Source organism: Ambystoma mexicanum, chromosome 9 (genome assembly GCF_040938575.1).
Source record: "Ambystoma mexicanum isolate Mex_15411 chromosome 9, UKY_AmexF1_1, whole genome shotgun sequence".
NCBI classification, from domain to species: domain Eukaryota; kingdom Metazoa; phylum Chordata; class Amphibia; order Caudata; family Ambystomatidae; genus Ambystoma; species Ambystoma mexicanum.
In genome coordinates this window covers 575,159,463-575,185,016 of record NC_090931.1, presented here as the reverse complement: position 1 = coordinate 575,185,016, position 25,554 = coordinate 575,159,463, and the positions used below count along the sequence as shown (strand labels likewise).

General features: G+C 46.7%; 1 protein-coding gene across 2 annotated transcripts in view; it reads left to right on the top strand.

Moving 5' to 3' along the window:
• Positions 1 to 25,554, top strand: part of LOC138488295 (multidrug and toxin extrusion protein 2-like) — a 398,530-nt gene that overhangs the window by 195,011 nt on the left and 177,965 nt on the right. For both annotated transcript variants that reach the window (XM_069615178.1, XM_069615177.1), the window contains exons 7-10: positions 5,069 to 5,166; positions 9,305 to 9,402; positions 20,591 to 20,704; positions 20,789 to 20,856. In XM_069615178.1, the coding sequence (XP_069471279.1) occupies positions 5,069 to 5,166; positions 9,305 to 9,402; positions 20,591 to 20,704; positions 20,789 to 20,856 (378 nt within the window). The remainder of the gene's footprint in view (positions 1 to 5,068; positions 5,167 to 9,304; positions 9,403 to 20,590; positions 20,705 to 20,788; positions 20,857 to 25,554) is intronic.

Sequence of the window (25,554 nt, the reverse complement as noted above, 5' to 3'; positions counted from 1 at the left end):
ACGAGGTCGTTGCACAGGAAGTGCTAGATGCCACAACAGAGTTCTTTGACTTGAACGACAATGGGGAAGTCGGCATACACACACTGTGGGACGCTTTCAAGGCAACCCTACGAGGCGTGCTCATTAAAATAGGAGCCCAGAAGAAAAGAGAAAGGGAGACCCTGGAAAAGACCCTAAGGGATAAGATAGCCCAGCACCGGCCTGGCGGCCTTCCGGAACGGCCACTTGAGCGTGACCAGGTCACTGCCCTGGAGGATTACAGACTCCAACTTAAAAACCTCCTCCTGCACAAAACGGAGAGGAGCCTCCAGATGGTGAGACAAAAATATTACGACAAAGGGGATAAGGCAGATAGTATCCTAGCCTGGAAACTGAGGGAAGTCCAACGAAGCAGAATGGTCAAGGCAGTGAAGGACGCCCAGGGGACGATAGGCTATGATGCTTCCCACATAGGAGAGGCCTTCCGCCACTACTATGAGAAACTACATACCTCAGAATATGACGAGGGCGATGCCCGGATAGAGGGCTTTCTGGAATCTATTCAAGTCCCGGCCCTAACAAAAGAGATGTCGGAGGGGTTAGAGGGTCCGGTCACCGAGGAGGAGATAGACAAAGTGATTAGCGGGATGAAGGTGGGAACCTCCCCGGGGGAGGATGGTTATACAGTGTACTTTTACAAGAGGTTCCGCCACAGTTTGGCCCCGCATCTGGCGAGGGTCTTCAATTCTGTCCATGAGGGAGGTACTCTACCCCGACTCCATGATGGGAGCCATTATAGCAGTACTGCCCAAGGAGGGGAAAGATCCCGCAGAGTGCTCCTCATACCGCCCAATATCATTATTGAACACGGACGTCAAGATCTTGGCCAAGGTGGTGGGGAAGCGGATGGAGGGGATAATGCCGAGGTTGGTTCATGGGGACCAGGTGGGCTTCATAAGAGGGAGACAGGGGTCGGACAATATCCGTAAAACAATAGATCTGCTCCACTTCGCACAGGAATCTGACCTGGACGCATGTGTCCTCTCTTTAGACTCCGAAAAAGCGTTCGACAGGGTGGAGTGGAGATGCATGGAACTCCTCCTCCAGAAAATGGGCTTCGGGTCGCACATTAGGAGCTGGGTATCGGCACTCTATAGAGCCCCCACAGCGAGGGTCCAGGTGAAAGGGAGGTTGTCCGAGTCCTTCGCACTTTCACGAGGGACCAGGCAGGGTTGTCCCCTCTCCCCCTTGATATACGTCCTCACGATAGAACCGTTAGCTATAGCGATCAGAGCGCATGCGGGCATCAGGGATTAGCAGAGGCGACGTGGAGTTTAAGCTCTCCCTCTTTGCAGACGACATCCTTGCTTATGTGGTGGACCCGGCCACCTCACTCCCCCCCTTTCTGTCCCTGGTGTCCACATTTGGCCGCTTCTCTGGACTGAGAATCAACACAACCAAATCAGTCCTGCTCCCAATGAAAGTACGAGACCCCGGGTTGGAACCCCTGGACAGGTTCGAGGGAATCGCGATGGGAAAGACCTTCATCCGATACCAGGGAGTCCTGCTAACTAGGGACCTATCTAAACTAGTCTCGACTAACTATGACCCTATAATTGCAGGGATCAGGTCGGACCTGAGGAGATGGGACAAGATGATCCTGTCCTGGTACGGCCGGATGACAGCGGTCAAGATGAATGTCTTACCGAGGCTATTGTACCTGTTCACAGCGCTCCCCACCATCATCCCAGAGCAGACCTTAAGGGTCCTACAAAACGCAGTCCAAGAATTTATATGGCAGGGGAAAACCCCAAGGACCGGGAGAGCGACCCTGACATTGCCGAGGGAGGAGGGGGGATTTGGGCTCCCTGATTTCCGCATGTACTTCCGGGCTGCACAATTGAGGGTACTCTTGGAACACATGAAAGAAGGGATGGGGACATTCTGGTCTTACTTAGAGGACATGGACGCCCACCCCCTGAAGGTTAGGGATCTCCTGTGGTCCCCACGCAAATCTATCCCGCGGAAGTTAAGAGGTCACCCGACCCTGGGAGTTCTTTGGGAAATTTGGAAGGAACGCCCACAGACAGCCTACCTCACTTCATGGCCGTCCCCGTTGTCCTCCCTTTGGGGGCTCCCACTTGACCTGGGCGGGAGGGGGTTTCGGAATTCCCAGATCTGGTCCGACTTGGGGATGGAATGGGCTGGGCAGATGTTCAGGGAGGGAGAGTTTCTCTCATACGAGGACCTGAGGGAGGCCCTCGGCCGGGGGTCCCTCACCATTTTTGAATACCTCCGCCTCAAGGGCATACTGTGTGACCAATCATGGGGCCAAAACTTGAGGAGGCAGCTGACCCCCTTTGAAAAGTTCTTAGATACAGCGACCTCGAGAAAGGGCGCGGTGTCGAACATGTATAAAATCTTGAACACTTTCAACCTCCCCGGGAGAAGGGGCTTCCGCTCTTTTTGGGACGATTTGGTGGGAGAGGTCATCTCGGAAGACACCTGGTCAAGAATTTTCAAAATCGCTTTCCATGGGAACTTGTTCACCGCAGACATGGAGCATAACTTCAAGGTATTGCAGGGGTGGCATAGGGACCCAGTAAAATTGTCTAAAATGTTCCCAGGTGTTACTCCAATGTGCCCGAGGGGTTGTGGCCAGAGGGGATCCAGGAAGCACATGTGGTGGCTCTGTCCGAAAGTTCAGGTCTTCTGGGGAAGAGTACGGACCTGGATCGCGGAGGTGTCGGACGAACCTCTCCCCCAGGACCCTTTGTCAATGTTGTTGGGGATACCCCCGGAAGATATGGAAATATATAGATATCCAAGGATGATGGAAACAATGCTGCGGGCGGGGAGGGTGGCCCTGGCTCAGAAGTGGAAGAGCCCGGAACTCCCCTCCAAGGAGGAATGGCTGAAGAAAGTAAAGAATATGTTCTTGATGGGCAAACTCACAGCTATGGTGAACAATGACTCAGGGCCTTTCATGGCACATTGGTATGGGGTGCAACAATCTTGGGGATGGGATGTACACTGACTTGAGTCACTGGCCCGCACCGAGGGAGGGGAGGAGGGCTCGGAGCCCAGCTGGGCCCGCTTTGAATGCCCACGACCGGGGGAACGGCACCATCGACCACAGCCGGAAAGAATGGTCACCTACCACATCGTCTCCCGAGCAGAGGGGAGGATAAAGCCGCTCATTGTCTCTCTCGTTTGAAGTTATTGCAGGATTGCGGGGGGGGCTTTGTCGGGAGGGGGGCGGAGGGAAGGGAGGGGTTAAGGGTTGAATGGGACAGTTAATCGCTTTGTGTGCCTTATGGGTTACTCAGCCCGGTTTGTAAAACTAATAAAATGCCAATAAAACCAAAGTTTTAAAAAAAAAATAAGTCACAGGGACCAATGCCCCCTTCCTGTAAGAGATCAGTGGTGATTGCGATATTTAAGAAGGAGGATAGAAGTAACCCTATGAATTACAAACCAATATTGACCTTTACTGGATTTACTGGAGCAGCATATGTTACGCTGGGAACAGCTAATAAAGGAATAAAAAGGCAAGGGAGGATAGATTTAAAAAAAGGTGGGCAATAGAGGCTTGCCTCCAATTACAAAAAAAAAGAATCATGTGCACCAATGCAAAGACAACTAGAGGTCCACGCATCAAAGGAAAGACATGGAACCTGAGAAACCTGCTTTCTGGCTAGCATAGGAGTGAGCCAAATATGATTTCCACCAGCCAGTGGTCACACTTTGGCACATGCATGTACCAAAAATCGAAGTATTTTGTCAACTGAGGGCATGTGCCTTTCCAGACCAACGACCTGCTTGGTGCACCCCTGCTGAATGATGATTTAATGCAGCCTTGCCTCTTATATACCTGCCTTCACTTCAAGGATGGTGTAATGATTTATATCGCCATAGGCATAGTGCTATTTTGGTGTACCAGCCCCACATTAGGGGAAGGTCAGATTGTGTTTTTAGCAACTCAAAAGCATCTCCTAATACTGTCATTCTCGTGGTGGCCCAGGCAGTTGCCTGGAATCACCTTTTTTTAATCCCTGGCCCTGCTTCACGTAGCCTTTGTTTTCAGTGCTACGTGGCTCTCAATCCTTAGCTCTAAAATGCCTTGTTTTCTGTAGCGGAGCAGGCATTTTGGTACCTTGAGGGTTAACTACTATTTAACACTGTTGTGCTCGCAGCATTGCTGCATGCTTATATTTTGATTGAATAATTTGATGAGAAGTAGGAAGATGTTCTGGCCTTGCAGATAGTGCTGGTCTGAGAGCCGTTAAGGCACGGCTGCTTTTTACCGGTGGAGGAATGTTTGCCAAATATGAACAACTGACTGCCCAGAGACGTAGCCAGGATTGTCTAGGAAGTGGGGCCGGAGGATAATGTAGTTGGGCCGACCACAGTGACATTAACATCTGTAAATGCCCACCCAGCTCTCCTGAGTGGTCATTTACAGATTTTGAGTGTGCCTTGGCCACTCAGGCCCTACCCTGTCTACACCTCTGCGTTCACCATCAGGTTCTGATGCATTGGAACGCGAAGAGAAGATGTCTTGATGCTGTTGGTGGGATATAGTAGCGTGTATTAGACACACACAGGGATCCTTCCCGCTGGAACCAGTGGTTGTTCATAGTGACACAGGTCGGTGAAGCAGTGTCGTCTGTCTCTGAGCTACTTGTTCCACTAAATTGGGTTCCCACTGGACAGGATTATGGATGTAATATAACATCCTTAATTGTTATATATTATTGTCCTCTGTTTTATTTATTGTTCTCTGTCATAATAAATATGTTAATCTTCTTAGCTGGTGTGGGTGCCTGTCCGTTAAATGTTCATGCATAGATGTATCTAGGCCGACAACTTTGGGCGTCATGTTTTTTTTCTCAATTTAATGTTTCAGGAAATGATAAATTGTAGCGCAGTTCGTTTAACTTGCCTCCAGTGCATGATGGAGGCATGATGACAGGCAAACCAAATGGAGTACTGATGGGGGGTGGGAAGGAGGATGCTCTTTAGTAGGTATGGAATGCTGGTCGTTTTCATGGTTTTCTTTTCTGAATCCTTTTTTGTTCTTTTACAGGGTGTGATTTGGCCACAGGTTATAACTGGCGGAATAGTGAATGTCCTGAACTTGGTAGTTAATGCCATATGCCTGTATGTGTTGGACCTGGGAGTGGTGTAAGTACTCGTTGATTTCTCGTTATTCTATAGAGTGTGACCTAGTCTGTGGGAGGTGTCATGAATGGGGAGGAACAGAAAGCACAGGCAACTTTAGGTTTTAACCTATTTATTCTGGAATTCAACCAAGAGGGTAGTGAAGATGAACACAAGAGAATAGGTCTCCTCTGTCTTTCGTATTCCTCAAAATCCCCTCTATGGTGTACTGTATGGCCTAAGGATCCTCCATGGTGACTTGGAAAAAGAAACGTACTGGATCATTGGTCCTCTCAAATCAGGCTACTCCGCCAACTCTGGTAACTCCCAACCGTGTATCATGATTTTGTGTGAGGTTGGAGGATGGCTTGCAAGATGGGAATGTTACATAGATGTAATTCTAGGGAACAGGATGAACAAGAGGCTGATTATTACAAGTCCTTCAAAAGGCCCCTAGCCTAAAGGACGGGAGAGCCAAAGTACAATCCCTGGTATCATTTTAAATAAGAGCTCCCAGGTGTTCACCCAAGAAAGCGTTCAGCAAGCCACTCACTGCCTCAGGGTTTTCAGAGTGTACCAGCACTCTTTTATTCATGATAATGGGATCCTTGTTTGACTGGGCTTTTACCTGGCGTTCCGACCCTCATCTTCTCCTGATCCTGACCCTTGGCATGTTTGGTTGGTGTCTTGTTCCTTGAAGGCAGGTCGAGACAAAGGTCTAAAAAAATAGGTACCTGATCAAGAGCTGTATGGGACCTGTCTCACTGTAGTGGTGTTTCGGACGAGGCTGGTAAATATTCTTTACCCTACTGGAGACTTGTAGGTTCACTTTACTCCCTTTCACCATCCACCCACACAAGCGCTAGAAAGGTTCCTTTATTTAGACTGATGGCTTGGCTACTTGCACCAGAGTCTGGGCTCCACTAACTTGAGCAAGGTTTCTTCCCTTGGTCTGGCGACCTTAATACCGCCATCGGGGTCTAGTTTATAGCATTCAGCGAATTTCACTTTCTCTCTGCTTCAGGGGGTCACACGGCATGTCTAATGGCGGTTCCTGGCAGGCCACTCCAACTAGCCAGTCTTTTCACCTGGCTTCCCTTAATCTCTAGCTCCACTGTTTTAGCCAACTCCCTTTTACAGTCCTAGCTCCGGGTTGTCTCCCATGGCTTGGCACACCCAGCGTCTGTTCTCCTGGTTCCTCTCCTTGGCTGTTCAGTCTTCTTGGCTTGGCCAATCCAGATTCCCCTCTTTCTCTAGCCCTCCTCAGTATAGCACCGCTCAGTGTCAGGGACTATGTTTCTTTTCCCCTTCAATGTAAGGTTTGTTATTTCTTTTTTACCAGGCCTTTAGATGGATTGACATTACTGAGGTCGATATTTGTAGTTTCCTGCTGGTGGTGCGTATTTTGCATGAATTTCGGATCAACATTTGGCCTCAGCAGTCGAACATTACAAATACACTGTCGCCATGTTGAAATCGGGCGTTCTGGTGTGCCACACCCTTGTGAGTTTCTTGCCCCTCGTTCGGCAGTGGTACCTGAAGCACTATTGATCACCGTGTGCAACTGTGGTGTCTGTCCTGTGATGTTTGTTTGGTTCTGTATCTGGTTCCAGTCGTAGATGGTGCACCCTGCGTGTGGTGATCCCCCAGTTCCCGGTCTGCACCTGGGCCTGGCCTCTGAACAAGGCAGAAAATCACTCATTAAAGCTACACAAAAAAACAATGATTTTGGGGATGAATTTTCAGTGTTTCTTCGCTGCTGAGTTATGGTTGATCTTATGAATTAACATAGCTCTCAACCATTTGTGTTGTAAAGGCGGGTGAAAACACCCGATTTTATTTTTGGCGGGTGAGAGGCCCATTGAAATGAATGGGCGTGCAGGAGGCTTGGCGGGTGAGTCAGCTGTTTACAAGGCGGGTGACACCTGCCAAAAGCGTGTGAGTTGAGAGCTATGGAATTAACGATGCAACCTTGTCCTGTCACATCCTTAACTACATCCCCCTTGAACCACCTGGCGGCATTTTCATCACTTTAGGCACTGTCTGTACTTTGGGCTTACTCACGTAAGTGCTAAGGGAGTTTGAGAGAATCCTACAACCTCCAGGGGTCACATCACATAATCCGCAGATTTCCCCACGCTCCCTCTGTGTGGTAACGAACAGGTGACCTTGTTGCACAGCACAATGCTTGTGGCCGTCAAAGGCCAATTCTCCCAGTGTTATTTAAAACAGGAAATTAATGAACCAGGAACATTGAATGGGAGTTGCTGAAAGTTCTGATCATTGATGAACATTTGCATGTGGAAAGTATTGGCGTGCCACCTTCATCTGATGTCCCTGACTGGAAGAGACTTGTATAGGCTTTTGTGATGGAACTCTTCCTGGCACCATACGTTTGGCGCAGTACCGTTTGTTTTTACGTCAGCCTTTGTAACGTCAACCACTTCAATGCAGACGCACTGGCCAAGAACTAATACCAATGTAGGCACAGACGGCCACTCACCGGGCCAAACCAAACGCTGGCTATCCACACCCTGTACAGTGCTCTGCTGCTTTTGTGCTGGACCCTCGCTTTAAACAATAAAATAAAACGAAACTACAACAACAAAAATGTATAAGAAAATAGGATAATTTGGGGAGACCATGAAACTGTCCCTACTGCCCGCAACACCAGCAATCTTTTTGTTAAAAAAAAACCTTGGTAAATGTGCTCTGCGATTTAATTGTGTGCACCGTTAGGTTGCAATGAACAAACAATGATCTATTGTTCATCAAACAATTCTAAATGCAAAATGCAATTTGAACATATAATATAAATGACAGCATTTCCTACGGACAAACCAGGATTGTAATGGGTGCATTTAGGCACCAAAACTGTGAAACTGAATTTGTGTTGCTGTGCAACTTTGTCAAGCTTGCCTTTGCCTTGGTAGCAATATCAGCACATTGGTTATGCTCGGGCCCCTGAAGCAAGGGATCCCATCACAAACTCCCAGTAATAATCAACCTGGTCAATGCTGGATGGTCGTTGGTCCATTAGCCCTTTTCTGATTACTTATGTGCTGCAAGGGCCACTCATCGAACGCCCATTCGTTTGAGATTGGTGTACAAGTAACGCCTCAAAAAAGTGCTATTCTCTCCCACATAACCTAATAATGGAAGGCTGTGCTGCTCCAGCTATCGTTCCTCACGGTATCGGGTAATATTATCCCCATATATATGGTCGCCGTAGATAATATCGCCGGGAAAAGGTTGTCGCGATATTATATGGATGACCATATAAATAGGGACAGGGGCAGCAAAAGAAAAAGGGTTTGGGGGCTGCGGGGGTGTTCCCCAGCATATTCCATGCAATAATGTCCCCACAAAAAACGGCCATTTTTTGGCAACATTTTTGCACAGCGATATTTTTGAGGGGACATTATTACATGGAACCGTTCCTCACCTCTTATTAATCACCTTGTGTGGTGTTTTATGACCAGTGTTCGCTGCGATCCAAACCCACCATGGGATGCTTAGACCTGCTACTGTACGATTTCTCAAGGCAGCAAAGGCGGTCTCAATGGTTGTTCCTCGTCTGCAAACATCATTCCAGAAATGTCCATCCTTGTCAAATATGAAGAAAATATCAAAAGCGGCCCCTCCGGCCACTCCCTGCACAATAAAATCAATCAACCGAAAGCAAGACACTGTGGCAATTGTGGTGTGTTGTGGAACCATCACGGAATCAGTGTCTTGACCTCAAAGGGTTGCAACATTAAAGCAGCATTTGTTGTGGTGTACTGACCGGCATGGAGGAGTTGAAGGGCTTGCATGTGTGCTGTGGAGGTGTGGGGTAGCCTTCAGAATGGCTTCCCAAAAAACAAGAACCTTTGCCTTCTCTGCTACCTTTCCTTCTCTCACAATCAGGAATCCCATCAAACTTGGATAACTGGTGGCAAGATTAGAGTGACTGGTCACTCAATCGAATGGTTGCCAACATTCTAGTGCCCTTGCCTCCAAGGACCACGCCTTTTGATTCCACCATGATCGTCAATCCAAACGTATTTGGCTGTGGGTGGGTACGTAGGGAGCACAAGAAACAAGGAGCACAGCGTGGAAGGTTTTGTTATTGTTTGCAAGGTAGAACATTGCTTAATTGTATTTTATTTTCCATTTTTAGAGGTTCTGCGTGGGCCAACACATTTTCTCAGTTTGCCCTCTCTGGCCTACTCTTCCTTTACATTTGGTGGAGAAAAATACATACGGACACCTGGGGAGGTAAGTTGTAAATACCTATCATTTTTGAAATGGGAGTTTTTGCCGCAGCATTTTTCATCGAAGTATCTTTCATAGAGTTTTTTCCAATGGATTTTGCTGACAATATATATGGGGGGTGGGTTTAGGTGAATAATTATTGTAAGGGAGTTAAGAGGGGTGGGGGCTGTAGGGGTTCCCCCTGCATATATTGTCAGCAAAATCACCCATTCAAAAATAAAATTTGATGAAATCTACTCCGGCAAAAAAATACTTGACAAAATCACATAGAAACACCATCTTCACTGACTCTTATATTCTATTGGGCCAGATTCTCCCAAAAATGTTAGCAGAAGTGATGAGATGCAGTAGCCATAAAAGGAGCAGGCACTTTTATTTAGTTTAATTGGTTATTTATAACACACTTAATAACCTGAGGTTTCTGAGCACGGACCCGGGGATCGAGTCGTCTTGCTTCCAAGGCGAGCAGGTTGCCCCTGAGCTATCCTCCCGAGACAATCTCATAGGGCATCTGAACGAGCGCATCTTAGCTTCACCATTTGCAGGGGTCAGGGGGCGAGTGTAGGCATTTGAATACCAAATTCACAACAGTGATAAGCTTTTAAATGGCCTGCACTTATTGCTATTGAAACAAGCGCAGGCAGAGGCAGATATCATGACAGGGTAATTTCTAGCCCTGTCATGATTTTGTTTTTTTAAGTTTGACAGGCGCTCTTACACCTGCATTTTCATCCCCAAGCAAGGATGGAAGTGTTTTGTTTTTTGAGCATTTCATTGAGATGGCAACTTAAAGGCCCATCTCTAGGGGAAACCTCGTGGTTGCTGGGATCCTGTCACTACTTTATTCAAGGGGGCTGGACAGCGCATTTTTGTGGCACTGTCCAGCGCCTCCTGAAATGCTCTGGTCACCTTTGCGAATAAGGGGATCTGAGAATTTCAAAAAATAGCGCACGTAAAATTAGCACATTCTCTGCTCTCCTTTCATTTGCACTACCTTTGGGGATCTGGCCCATTGTCTTCTAATACTGCCTTTCTTGAAAGATGGCTTACTTTCTAATTGCATTTATTGACATTGTCAATCTACAATTCTCTTTAGGTCACGAATGTGTTATATTGCCAGTGTTTTAGTTCGTAGTGCTTATTGGCCTTTTTCCTGTGTATGTCCTTTTGAGGGATCCTTAGTGTGGCCCTTTTTCCTTGATGTAATAAGACACTAACTTTGCTGTGTGTTTTTAGGCTGTTCCAACTGTATTGGATGTTCTGTAGTTTCCTCTTTACCTCCTGGAAAATGTTTTCAAAAATGTTTGTGCCAATATTTGCTTTATGTTCACCTATTGAAGTAAAATCAGGGGTTCTTCATATACAATTTAGCGTTTCCTTTCACCCAACTAGAGCAACTTTATTGTGCGTTTTCCTCTAGCTCGACGGTGGTGTTTTTTCTTGTCGGAGAAACCAAGCTCACACAGTTTAGGGTAGTATAAAAACAGAAAGTGCTTTATTTATCTTACTAGATGAAATCCCAGATGCATCTTTACAGCACTGGAACTGAGCACAACAACCTGACCTTCGAATTATTTCTAGGTCACTTGTCAGGTGAACGATGCAAAATCTAACAGGTATCTTGCAGAATCCTTAACCTTTGCCCATACAGTGGATTGAAGGCCTACCCGCATCGTGCTTAATCACAAACCTCTCTATAATAGTCCCCCATCTGCTGAGATGCCAACTGGACGCATTCCATGAAGACGCTCCGCTTACCCATCCCGGCCCCCATGACCGATTCCAATATTCTCTCAGTGGCTTAGACTTTGTGTGGTAGGCACTCGTTTCTGTTATCATAAACGGAGGATAGCACATGGGCAACGTGCTGGTCTTGGTTGCAAAACCACCCACAGCAACAGAGGTTCGAATCCCGGATCCGCGCTTTGAAACCAAACTCGGGTATTAACGTTGTAAACAAACAAACAAATAAAAAAATGTGTTCACAAAAGTCTTTGTTATGAAAAGGTCTGCGCATGTCAAATAGCACGACAGAAACATTGTCAAAACCAAATACTTATGACGGCACAGAATGCAAACGAGTGTGTTTACTAACATTGAAGGCCATTGGTTATGAGAGACAGCAATATTAACACATAATCAGATTTCCATTTCTAGTATATTTGAGAGAAAGGCCTAGGCAAAATTATATGCGCCCACAGTCGTCCCCCCTTTTGCACTACAGTGCAAGGCAACACTCATCACATTTCTAGTCCCTGGCCCTGTCACATGTTCAAAGGGTTTAATTGGAACTGGGTGTGGGCAGACACACCTTTATTAATCCCATCCTTACATTGTAAACCTCCATTCTCATCAGGGCATCCATTTCTTTATCGATTTTGTTATCAGAATTAAATACGTCCTTATCTTGTCTAGCACTGGAATAACATATTGCCTTTTCTGAAGTGTTTTGTGGTCTGGGGTTTACACATATTCAGTGTTACCACGTCTTCCACATCTACAGCAACATACCATAAATTCTGCTGGAAGGGGCCATGCCACTTGGGTGCCGGCAGCGCCATCTTGCATTGCAACCTTTTCATGTATATACATTTGCCGGGCTGAATGCAGTGGCAAGCTTCCTCGGTTATAGAAGAAAGAGAAACAGGACAGGGAGGAACCGTTCAACTCCAAACCATAGCCCGAGAAAGATAATCAGACCAACACACAATTGCAAGTCACCTTTCGGGAAGGCACTGGCCTGTGAGATTGAAGGAAGGAGGAGAGATATGGCAGCTTACTGGCCAATGAGATAGGCCACCCTGGTAGGGGAGTTGAAGGTTAAGGGAAGGAACCCAGAGAAGGCCCATGAAGTCAATGCTGAGATGAAGAGACTCATTAGGGTGCAGGCCAGAAGCAGCAGGCTGGGCCGAGACCTAGGAGGTGGTGGAGGCACAAATGGTGGCCAGCTTGGAGAACTAGAGGGTAGACAAAGTGGCATACAAGCTCTCAGAATGGGTAAAGAGGCCCTATGTAGTTGGCAGACCCAGTATAATGTATCACTAAGAACCTGTCTCCTAACCGCACCTGTACCGTGAAAGGGTCACAACCCGAATGGGTTACCCACACCTGGGAGTGGGCAAAGGAGCAGGCCAAGTAGAGAAGATGCAGGTCAGTCTGAAAACGGCATGGATGAGGGATCTGTTAAACACGTCCTACCACCTGGGCGATCACAAAAATGATGCACCATTGTCTGTGTGATAGAGCTATATCTTTCTCCACCATGCCCCTTACAGCCTGCACCCACCTTTGGTGTCTTGGGCGCTGTCTGCCCAGCACCTTGGCCTCCAATACTCTGCTTTTTAGCACTCCTCACTGACAAAGCAAATCCTAAACTCCATTTTATGGATTAACGCATGCGCAGCCACCACGGAAGTGGCAGCCAGTGCACAATGTTTCTTGGTGCAGTGCTGGTCCGATATGAGCAGGCTGCTACTTTTTCATGCAGGAGGTTTCTCATCAGTAAACCTACCTTGGCAATACCCTATATTATATGCCTCCTGCCTCAAGGACAGATGCTCAGGAGACCACCATGGTGCTTATGATCCCAAGCTCGTTGGAAGCCAGGAGAGCGTCCAGTTTGAAACCCCAGCATGCAAGAGAATTTTAGCTATTGTGGAATTTTATGAGACTATTGGAGACTGGAATCAGAAAGGGATATTGTCAACCAATCACCCGCCCATGTTACTGTTTCCCTCATAGCACCCAGAACAGAGTAATCGGTGCGGAGCGGAGGAGAGGAACGCAGCCTAATGATGCTTTTTAAAGTAAAAGTGTGTTTCTGTGCGGGGACATTGAGGCACACGTGAGTGGTGTCTGGTGGAGGGATCAGTGGGACAGTGTTGATGCAGTGAAAGTGACAATGGGGCACAACTGTGCACTAAGGGGCATTCTGCCGCAGAACTTTGCTCTGAGAGGCACATTGCCGAGCATTGGGAAATAATTTGACACTGAGGGGCAAATGCAGTAGAATTGGGCAATTAGTGCAAAAGTGGAACAGGGAGAGTGAAATGGGGCAACAAGCAGCAAGAAAATAATTTTACTTGGGCAGCTTTGGCATATATTGTTGAGGCACAAGCAGACTAAAATATGCTTCGAAGGGATTGTGTCCTCTGACGTATTCCTTATCTTTGATAGATCATCTCCCAGCTTGCTGGTGTCGGAATTTTTTTTTCAGTAGAGGGCGCTGCGCGTTGACGTCCCTCGAGCCGATGTCCCTCAATGGCCTCCGTATCGGCGCGACGTCACCACGCATATAAATAGACTTGCGCAGCGTCCGTTGCTCAGTTCTGTTTTTCTGCGCTTTGTGGGGCCTCGGAATATCGTTGCTCAGTTCTTCAGTCAAATATATCGATATATTCCTCGTGAATACCCACTCGTACCCGATGGCTTCCTCACCCGAACTGACGACTCCACGGTCCGGCTTCAAAAAATGTTGAGACTGTGGAAAGAAAATGTAATTGACGGATCCTCACAGGATCTGTTTGTGGTGCCTGGGAATCGAGCACCATTGTTCGGAGTGCGAGGACTGCATGTCCATGACGGCGAAAGCCTTGAAGGAGCGTAAGGGGAAGCTCGAGAGAGGGAAGGCAGTTAAAACTTATTCGAAAGTTTTCTCGGCAGAGCCGAGACATTCGTCTACTCGCCATCATAAAAGACATTCTTGTTCTAGGTCTCGAAGCAGTTCCCATCACTCTTCGAGATCTAAGCATTCAAAAAAGAGACGTTGAAGATCCCCTTCCTCGTCTTCGTCTTCTCTCGTTTCCCCAAAAAGGGTCTCCTGCCCCACAAAACATAGCTCTCAGTCTGAGTGGGAGGAATTCAGGAAAAAGATGCTAAACGTCTTCGAGAAAGCGGCCTCGACCCCCTCGAAGACTGCTGATTGTGATACCCTGGGTGAAAGACCCGAAAAATCATAAAGCCGCGAGTCGCAGTACCCGGCGAAAGAAGCCACTCGAGAGCGTCACACCCCTTCGAGTAAAGGCAAAGTTGCGTCTTCGATGCCGTCGTCGAAGATCCCTTCGACACATAGATCGGCCTTGATGCAGTTATTGAAGGGTTCTTCGACGCACAGGTCAGTCGAGTCGATGCCGTCGACGCCGAGAAAGGATAAACCCACGGCCACCTCACAGCCAGTGGCCATACCCAGAGCCTCAAGCACGAGCATGTCATTGACAACCTCGAGTAGAATCCCAATACTCTCGAGTTCATCGCGGCCTCTACCACCATTCTCAACGCCTTTTTCGATGGCTTTGAATCCTTTAACGTCTGCGTCGACGACGTCGACGTTTTCTCAGCCAATCATGACAAATTTGGCTCCTTCTGCTCTGGAAATGGGATTTTTACCATTTTCAAGACCTGACCACTCCAGGGTCTTGTCTTCTATTTATGAAGAAGGGGAGGATTCAGATCAGGAAAGACCTTTTGAGTTGGAAGGATCTGCAACTCCTGCACCAGAGGAATTTACCTCTGAGGAAGGTAGGTTGAAAGACCTCCATGAAACCCTACAGGAAGAAAGTGGTTTGGACACTTCCCCAGAAGTGGAATTTGCCACACCAGACCCAGGGAAACATGCTGAAACTCCTTATAGAACCTTGATGGCAAGGATAATTGTTTATGGGATGGTCCACACCCTCGCCTGCTTTTCAGCAAGACGACCTCACAGACATCTTGGTCAAAGGTCCACAGGAGGATCCTGTGGTGCCATTTCATCCGGCATTACAAAGGAGAATATTGGCAAACTGGGAAACACCTGAGGTTATCCCAGCAGTTAACAAAAAACTATCAGCTAAATATCGGGTGTCTTCTGCTGACCCTGAATACTTATCCAAACACCCAACTCCAGAGAGTCTGGTTGTTCAGGCAGCTACTTCAGCAGGTAGTAAATCGGCTTACCCTACTGTTCCACAGGACAGGGATGATAAGGGATATGACTCTATGGCCAAAAAAGTATTTTCCGCATGTAGCATGGTGTTGAAATCCATCAATGCTACTTGTACGTTCGCAAGGTTCAGCCAAACACTTTGGGAGTGTGCTTCATCAGCGGCTGACTGCCTCCCGGAGGGAGAAGAAAGGGAAGCGTTTCTCAACATCATTAAGGATGGTAAGGACGCAATGTGCGAATCCCTTCAGATTGGCATCAATTCTGCTGACAGTATTAGCAGGGCCATGGCGGCAAGTACAACAACCAGGAGATTTGCTTGGTTGCGAAAGTCTGCTTTTGCTCCAGATGTGCAAAGCAGACTCTTGAATATGCCCTTTGACAGCTCTTCTTTGTTTGGTAAGAAGGCGGATGACAGTTTAGAAAAACTACAAACATCAAAGGCAGCGGCAAAATCCTTAGGAGCTGCAATCCATCAGACACCATATCGCCCCTTAGGAACCTCTTGGAGAGGCAAGTCCTTTCGCTTCTATTCCGCATTCGGAAAGGGTAGAGGACAGCCGGTTCAAAGGGGTCAGAACAAATTCACCCGAGGTGGACGGGGTAAAACACAAAAGCAGAAGCAGGTGCCTCTTTACCCTCGGCATCTGCATCAGCCGCCTCCAAACCGCTCTGAGGACTCTCTTCACAAAACACCAGTAGGGGGCAGGTTAACTCAACATCTGACGGAATGGCAGGCTATTACCTCAGATGCTTGGGCATTGTAGACAGTTGCCCAAGGTTACTGCCTGCCTTTTCTACGCATCCCTCAGAGTCATCCACTGGGGAACAGCTCTCTGAGAGTTCCAGATCCGCTCCTCTTGCAGGAAATTGTAGACCTGCTAGAGAAAGGTGCCATAGAACCGGTATCTGTAGCGGAGAGGAACAAGGGCTGGTACTCCCTCTACTTTCTCATACCGAAGAAATACGAAGGACTGAGACCTATCTTGGACTTACGAGAATTGAACAAGTTCCTCAGGAAGGACAAGTTCAAGATGGTAACTCTCTCTCAGATCCTTCAGGCCCTCCAGCTCCAGGACTGGCTGGTATCTCTGGACCTGCAGGATGCTTATTTCCATGTGCCAATCCATCTCAAACACAGGAAATACCTGAGGTTCGCAATTGGCGGCTCATTATCAATTTCGAGTTCTGCCATTTGGGCTGACCTCCGCCCCGAGGGTCTTCACCAAGCTAATGTCGGTAGTGGCTGCAAGTCTAAGGAGGGAGGGGATCCACGTCTACCCCTACCTGGACGATTGGCTGATCAGAGCTGTGCCTTCGGAACAAGCTCAGATCCAGCTAGATTATGTCTGCCACTTCCTTCACAAACTGGGCTTCTCCCTCAATTTAAAGAAGTCACAGATGATACCATCACAGAGACTCCAGTTCATTGGAGCGGTCCTGGACACTTCCCTGGGAAAAGCCTCGCCACCAGAGGTGAGGGCTCAAGATATTCTGCAGATGGTCACCAAGTTTCAAAATGCCAACGTCTCCCAGCCTTTGACTTTTTGAGGTTGCTAGGCCTCATGGCATCCTGCATCTTCCTTGTGCCAGAGGCTCGCCTGAGAATGAGATCTCTTCAGTGGGCACTGAGGACTCAGTGGTCACAATTCTCAGGGAAAATGACAGACCTCCTTCAGATTCCGGACAAGGTGGCTCGAGACCTACATTGGTGGGCCTGCCAGAAAAACATCTTGAAGGGGGAACTGTTTTGGCAACCATGGCCGGAGATAACAGTAGTCACAGATGCTTCACTCACGGGGTGGGGAGCCCATACCAATGACTTGACCATCAGCGGTCGTTGGTCTCCATCGGAGTCCAGACTACATATCAACCTGTTAGAGCTGAGAGCAATCAGACTAGCGCTGAAAGCTTTTCTGCCATCTGTACAGGGGGAAAATGTCCTGATAATGACGGACAACACAGTGGCCATGCACTACCTCAATAAAAGAGGGGGCGTAGGATCACTACCACTGGGCAGAGAGGCAATGCAGCTCTGGTTTTGGGCAATTCAAGAAGGAATCTCTCTATCGGCAGTCCATCTAGCCGGAGAGAAGAACTTGACGGTGAACGCTCTGAGCAGGCAGGGCACAGTCTCCCACCAGTGGGAACTAGCTCAGGAAGTCCTTCAGGAGATCTTCGCCTTTTGGGGAACCCCTCAAGTGGATCTGTTTGCCACTAGTACCAACAGAAAGTATGATCTGTTTTGTTCAAGTGAATTTCCCCCGAGAGGAGCTCTAGGGGACGCATTCGTAGTGGACTGGGAGTTTCCACTCCTGTACGCGTTTCCACCAGTCCCTGTCATTCCACAAATGATCAGGAGGTTGAGAAGATTCCGGAGGACCATGATCCTAATTGCCCCAGACTGGGCCAGGAGAACGTGGTACCCGGACCTTCTGGACATGTCCATCTGCCCTCCAATTCGTCTTCCACTCAAGGAGAATCTTCTCTCACAGAAGGGAGGTCAGGTTCTCCATCCAGACATCAGAACCCTCAACCTTCATGCCTGGCTTCTGAAAGGTTGAGATACAAGGATTGGGCCCTCCCTGATGACGTCATGGAAGTGTTGCTTTCGGCCAGAAGGCCAGCAAAAAAAGTCTTTATACCGCTGCCATTGGAACAAGTTTTGCAGCTGGTGTAGAGAAGAGAATATCGACCCCTTTTCATGTGGTACACCAACAGTGTTATCCTTTCTACTCTACTTGGCAAATTCAGCACTTCAAGTTGGCACTATCAAGGGCTATCTCGCAGCGCTATCGATCTTCAAGCGCACTGCGGAGGAACCTTTGTATTTCAAATTACCCTTAGTAATACAATTTCTAAAGGGATTAACTAATGTCTCCCCTCCAAAACCTTTCCAGGTTCCTTTTATGGGACTTAAATTTAGTCTTAAATTTCCTGATGGCTACTCCTTTCGAACCACTCCACTCTTGTTCGCTAAAATTTCTCACCCTTAAAACTATCTTATTAGTGGCTTTAACATCTGCTAGAAGGGTGAGCGAATTACAAGCTCCATCTTGTAAACCCCCTCATACAATTTTTCATAAAGACAAGGTTGTCCTACAGGTGAAGCCTAATTTCCTCCCACAGGTGGTTTCTGAATTCCACATCACTCCGAAAATTACTTTGCCTTCATTCTATCCGCCTCCCCATCTGGGGAAAGAGGAAGAAAGGCTACATAGGCTGGACCCAAGGCGGGTTTTAAGCTTTTACATCAGCAGACTTGCTAAGATTAGGCAAGCAGTCCAACTGATTGTGGGTTACTCCGGGCACAAGTTGGGACTACCGATAAAACAAACCATTTCCAGATGGATTATTTTGGCCATCCTGGAATGTTACAAACTGGCAGGGAAAGAGCCTCCTCAAAATCTTAGGGCTCATTCAACCAGGGGTATCGCAGCCTTCTCGGCCCTCCAAAGAGGGGTTCCGGTTCGAGACATATGTGCGGCTGCCACATGGTCGTCTGCACATACCTTCACAAGATTTTACAACCTGGATTCCTCCTCTAGTCAAGAGACTAGGTTTGGCAAAGCCGTATTACATTCGGTTAATTCCTAAAGAAAACATAGCGTTTTATTCCCACCTCCGATTGCACACCACTGCTATGGGAGTCTATCAAAGATAAGGAATACGTCGGAGGACACAATCCCTTCGAAGAACAAGTTACTTCTTACCTTGTAACGTTCTTTCGACGGGGATGTTCCTCCGACGTATTCCTTATCGCCCCTCCCATCCATCCCCGCAGTAATACTTCCCTTGTGGTTGCAGCTTGCGCTCCTTCAAGGTCAATAACCAATTCATGTAAAACAAATGTTAACGTCAAAACGGAACTGAGCAACGGACGCTGCGTGAGTCTATTTATACGCGTGGTGACGTCGGTGCCGATACGGAGGCCGTCGAGGGACATCGGCTCGAGGGATGTCGACGCACAGCGCCCTCTACTGAAAAAACAATTCTGAGGCCAGCAAGCTGGGAGATGATCTATCAAAGATAAGAAATACGGCTGAGGAACATCCCGTCGAAAGAACGTTACAAGGTAAGAAGTAACTTGTTCTTTACAGTGACTACTGATGTATATGGCATGAACCTAGCTAGAGGAAGTGGAGTGCTGTGCAAAGGTTAATGCAACGTTTACAGGAGCCGGGCACATTTTGGCCATCTCATAGGATGACCAGCATCTTCAGATTAAGTTGCTTCAAGAGGGCCTCCTTAATTGCCGGGCATTCATCTTTTCTGAACATTAATAGTGTTGGAGTGGCACGGATTCTGGTGGATTGTTGCTTTTCTCTATTGGTTTATAACAAGAGAAGACCCGTTTCCTGTTCTACACTTTTTGGCATTAGTTATTTTCACATGTTGGGGCTTCTGAAAATATGTTGACCCTCAGAAATGGCTAACCTTTAGACCAGTTAAGATGTTACTAATTAAGTTGGTATAGCCTTGAATATATTATTTTAAAGAAAATCTTGAAACATGGGAGGGATTTAGTTGAATTTCCTGATGCCAGTGTTTAGGCAAAACACGCCTATATTGCTGAATCCAGCCTTGTGCTTCTTTGGGCACAAGCAGCATGAACATATCTTACCGTGGCAATGCTGCCATATATTGTTGAACACAAACCAGAACAGGATGCTGTCACATGAGACTTCAAAGTACTAATGTCACTAAATATAACTTTAGATAAGTTCCCACCCACAGGGAATTCACACACTACTGTAACGAGGACAAAGATGAATGTATTATAACAATTTAAACATTTTAAGATTGTATCAAAACATATACAAAACTGAGAAAAAAAAATCCTGTTTAAAAATGATTCACTCATCCAATCCATTCTTACAAACCACTCAAACATGCATCTATCATAAAGCCTATGTAATCAATCACCAAATACATGTATATCACAGAGATCGTGAAGTGCATCAATGTCTCCCATACACATTGAAAAACATTCCAATGTGGGAGAATCCAGTCAAAAGATCATACATTGCATCAGTGTCTTGCCTGCAGATTGGCAACAATTGCAATGTGGGGGTATCCAGACAGCAAGCCACAGGTTTTCTTACTTTGGAAAGTTGGTAATGGAATGCACCTATTTATGGTCTGCTAGTCGTAGCCGAGATCACATTGGCAATTACATGTTTAATATGTATCTTTATTTCAGTGACATGAACTGTCACTCGGAAATAATTTGGCTGATCATTGATTAACCTGCTTTGAATCTTTTTAAAGGTTGGTCCATGGATTGCCTCCAGGAATGGGGGTGCTTCATACGTCTGGCCATTCCTAGCATGTTCATGGTCTGCATCGAGTGGTGGACCTTTGAAATTGGAGGCTTTTTGGCAGGTTGGTAAGCATATTGCCATACTGTGTTTAGTGTTTTTACTCCCAAAATGTATTCTGTTCTGTTAAAGTCTACCTTTCTTTCAGGGCTCATCAGTATCACTGAGCTTGGGGCACAAGCCATAATGCTGGAGCTGGCAACTGCAAGCTACATGGTAAGAACTGGGAAGAAATAATTCGAGCAGAGTGCCAGTGTGGGCAGCTATCCATGCATTCCACTTGCACCTGGAATGCAAAACTACCCAACATCTACGATGCAATGCATGTCATCACAAATAATGAATTGGAACCAGTGAAGAATTGTTTACTAAACTGCCACTGTTCATGTCTTCTACTTTTGATAAGGGGTACACGCTTTTGGGGCCCATTCTAGGAGGAGCAAAGTCCTTGGGGATCAACCTAGGGAAGCCTTGCAATAGTAGGACTTCTTTTGCTGCCCCACCTCCCCTCTCGTAATCCTCTTTCTGATAGGGTAATGGTGGGATCTGGAGGATCAATTGTTTATTTAACAAGATAGGTAATGTGTTCGTGAGGATCATAAGTTTATGGAACTTCTGATTCGTGCTGTAACTGAGAAGAAGGCGATGGCAGTGCTTGATCCGTGGATTCAGTGAAGCCAACCAGTGAGCAGAATAAGTGTCAGCTGCTGGGAATGAAAAAAAGCTGTGAGTGCAGTATGATTTCAAAGGTCCTATATATACCTATGTGTTGACCTCACACCACATCCCTTAAGTTCTCAGTATTACTACTAAATCGAATCTTCTTTTTTCTTTTTGTCCAGAGTGAAATTGACCTGTTTTTCCAAATAGTTCAGCTTGAGCGGCGTCAATCTTTTCTCCTTTTTGTTTCTGTAGTGAACCAGATATTGTATTGGTTTTGTCACATAGTGTAATTTCTGCCTTCATGTGCTGGATTTGCATCCAACGAGTTTGCCGTCATTTGAGTAACATCTTTTCCTGTTGCTGGATCTTGCTGGACTTGCCTCAGTCAAAAAAGGAACCATGATCCTACCTACTGTGCAGCGGAACACCTGGGTCTACCTTGAAACTCCTTGAACATTAAGAGCCCTTGGGGGTCCGCCTATTCGGGATATTCTACTTGAAGTATAGCTGCAAAGTTGCCCCAGGCCATGAGTAACAGTTTCCTGCCATTTTGCTGTGTATGCAGTGACTTGTAGGGCCACAGTTGTAAGGCAAAGCATCAAACTACAAGCACCAAAATCTATAGTGAAAAACCAGGACTGCTAACTGACCAATGTGCCTGACATGACGCTCCACTTTGAAGCTGTTTTGAAGATGGAGGAAGCCAGTTGGTGCGAGACATACCAAGATTTACATAAACTGGAATCATTGTGGGGGGAAGGATGGACTCATGTATGGTGTTCTTAATCTGTGCTATTCAGAGAAGCATTGATGGCATAAGTCATAGTGTAGTCACTCAAAATGTGCATAATATGAGATTTTTGGCACAGTTGCATTCTTCTTACTTTTCAAGGTGCCTAATCCTATTGTTAAAGAGCACTTACTAAACCTAGCTGGAGTACATTTACTATAGCAGACTTGTCTCTGTTGGGTCCCTTTCCCTGCTCACCGCTGTTCTAGTATTTGGAGTCTATGCCTTGGTAACATTCCACATTGTAGCACATATGTGTTGGTTCCATGTCTCCATTAGGAGAGTGACTTTGTGCTAGTTAGGTTTTAAACCACACCAAGCAAACCACCCACACTGCCACCCCCCGCTGCTTGGAAAAATCATATTGCTTATCTGGCTCTGCAAACCACCTGATTTCTTCTTTCCTGTCCAACCGTGTTATTCAGGTCAGGCGAGGCCCTTTACTCATGTAGCCCATCACCCAACACGTTGGCGTCCCGCAACTCTCTGTACTATCCCCCTAGCTCTTTAAATCTATCTCAGACCTTTGGTGAACCTCATTGCACCATACGCTGCCATTCTCCAAATTTATGCGGGCAATGCTTTAAATCTGCAGTAATTAGCCCTTACCCATCACTGTATCCCAGGCTGCCTACACCAGATCCAAGATGAGATGATTGATAAGGATCTCTGTCTGAATGCCTCATAAATAGTGATCATCTACATTGGCAACTCCAATCGCACCTATATTCCCTTCATTTGGATCCCCCCCTCTTTGCCCTTCTCCAAAACTGACACACTCTGCGAAAAACCTTCATATTAACTTTGGTAATCTTTTGTCCTATGTACCTCACAGCCAGGAATTCACTAATCTCATTTCCAATAGCATATTCTGAAATGCAGCCTCCAACTCCTCAATATGTCTCAGAAGGTTGAGGTGCCCTTCGCAATGGTTCCCTCTCTTGCACATGGACTAATGTAATAGCCTCGGACTTGGTCTCCCCCACAACATTCCTCAACCACGTCAAGTGATCCAGAACAAAGCAGCTAAACTTCGTATGGGCCTCAAATTCAGGGATGACATCACCTCAGCAATCTCTTCACTGGCAATCTTTTAAATCTTGCATCGAGTTCAAAATCCTCGGCCTCATCAGCAGAGCTTATTGGAACATCAGTCCACTAACCATGACAGAAATAAAAAATATATTTTCCCCAAGGCATCTGAGATCCTAGGCGTCAAAGCAGCTTGGAGGCAGAATTCCTGCAGCAGCTGGGTCGTCACTTTGCATCAGCATACCGTTGGCCATCTATATGGACAACCACATACATTTCCGCAAAAAACAAAAACAAAAACTTCCCACGTCAGGAAATCCTATGACCTTGGTGGCTGAGACTTATGCTACCATGATATGTCCTTCATCTGGCTTGTCTACTGGGGAATCCTTGCACTCTTTTCTTGTAACCTGGTACTGTTAAGCGCATGCCCTTCCATTTCCCCCCCTGCTCTTTACTCCTCCTTCGAGAACAGAAGAGATTGTATATTAGAAAAATACTCAGTGTAATTTATCAACAGCATGATTCATTTGAGGTTCTACAGCCTGCATCAGACGCCTAGTGCCACTGTCCTTTAATATTACTCTTGTCCATCTCTTCCTCTTATTCTTGCGCCTGAATACCGAAAGTCAGCGGGCTATGTGAAATGCTGTTGCAGTCCACTGGGGCATTGTTATGGTTTCTACCTTGTGCCATCCCAAATCCGTCTTTAGAAAATTGCCCTGTTTTGTTTGCTCTAAAAGCTGCAAAATGCCAGTGGACGTACAGGCACTGGGATCCTCTGCACGTGACTCTGTGACCCAATCTCATGCACCCGGAACCCGGCCAACTTCCCCAGAACCAGAGCGTGAGCGGCCTGGTGATCGGTGGCAGCAACCTAGAAGCCTGTTGATCCACACAAGAGCTCTTTTAATGCAACTTTGCAACACTGTCCTCAGAATCTGGAACAGCATTGCAAGACGCTCTTAAGAGTCCCATTCCACACCTCGGGCAGTACTCGGTGGGTTGCACCAAACTCTATTCATTGGAGACATTGTTGATCTTGAGAAGGCTTACAAAATATAGTGACATTCCCTTTCAAGAATACGGTGTTCAAAGTGATGTTTCTTGATTCAAAAATGTCACTCCTGAGCACTTTGACCTCATTGTTCAACTTCCCTACTAAAAGTATGCAGAAACTGTGTGTTAGTGACCTGGTTCCAGGCTATGGAAAGAGTTGCATGTCTAGTGAGTGTGGAAAATGTGAAGATCTTCATTTGACATTGTCTTATCTGTCCAGGACCAGGGAACGCTTGAACTAGCACTTTAAAGAAGTAGGAAAATATCAAGAATGTCTATTAAAGGAGGAGGGTCCAATGGTACAGAATTTGGTTTACCGATTGTAGGAAAGGTTGTGTGTGGAAATGCCTAAAATGTCTTCGTTTTAAAGCTTCATATATGGAAAGCAAAACAGAAAGGCTGACCTTATAATCTTTCTACAGTCCATAAAAACTCTGAAGATACCTACGTAACCTAGGGTCCCACTTCTATCTCATAGGGGAAGAGTGCATTGGTAGAGAACACAATAAAGTAACACAGGAATCCGAACTCCTCCTAGGATCCAGCTCCACCAACCTCTCCCCCACCCCACAGTGGCCAAAACTGGGGTTACTACAGGTCTCATTGATAGGACCAGCAGCAACACCACCCAAATAGATCAACCACAGTCAACCGGTAGTATATTCTTCTTTCTAATGCCCATCTCACAGAATCTTCATGTCAGCCAACACCTGGGTGAATGAGTATCTTTTCCCCAGAAATGCAACTTTTAAATGCACTGGAAAACCCACAGTAGCTGTCATGCCATTGTCATCCAGTTCCATTTTGACATGTTCAAAATGTAGGGACTCAAGTTTGGGAATATCAGAATGAAACAGTCATCCAATAACAAAACCTACATTTTGATGGCAACATATAAAATATTCTCCTTAGACCCCTGATATGTGCAACACCATCATGACTGTGCCTCTGTCAACCTTTCTTGATGTCTTTCCCTTAATGGGATTCCTGTAGGCCTAAGGCACCAGTCATTGGTGTCCCCGCTCCAAATTCTCATACTTGGACATCCGAAACAACCTATATTTTCAGGGACAACACATCCACTGGTACCATCTCGGGGTCCCAAGCACCTGACGCAGCCCATTCCATTTCAGATTGTCAAACATCACCTCATTTGTGTCCAGTTGTTAAATGCCCTCCAAACCACCTTTCTAACTGTGGCTCATACTCTTCCAAGACCACAGCCAACACCTTTCTCTGGTGTTCCATTGTGGGCACTGTGATGACGTAACCTGCCTGACCTTACTGGTGGGTGGTGGAGTCACCAGGTGGTCCAGAAGCTGCCACCAGCAAGGTGATGCTCGGCCCAGAGATAGTACAGGATGAGTCCC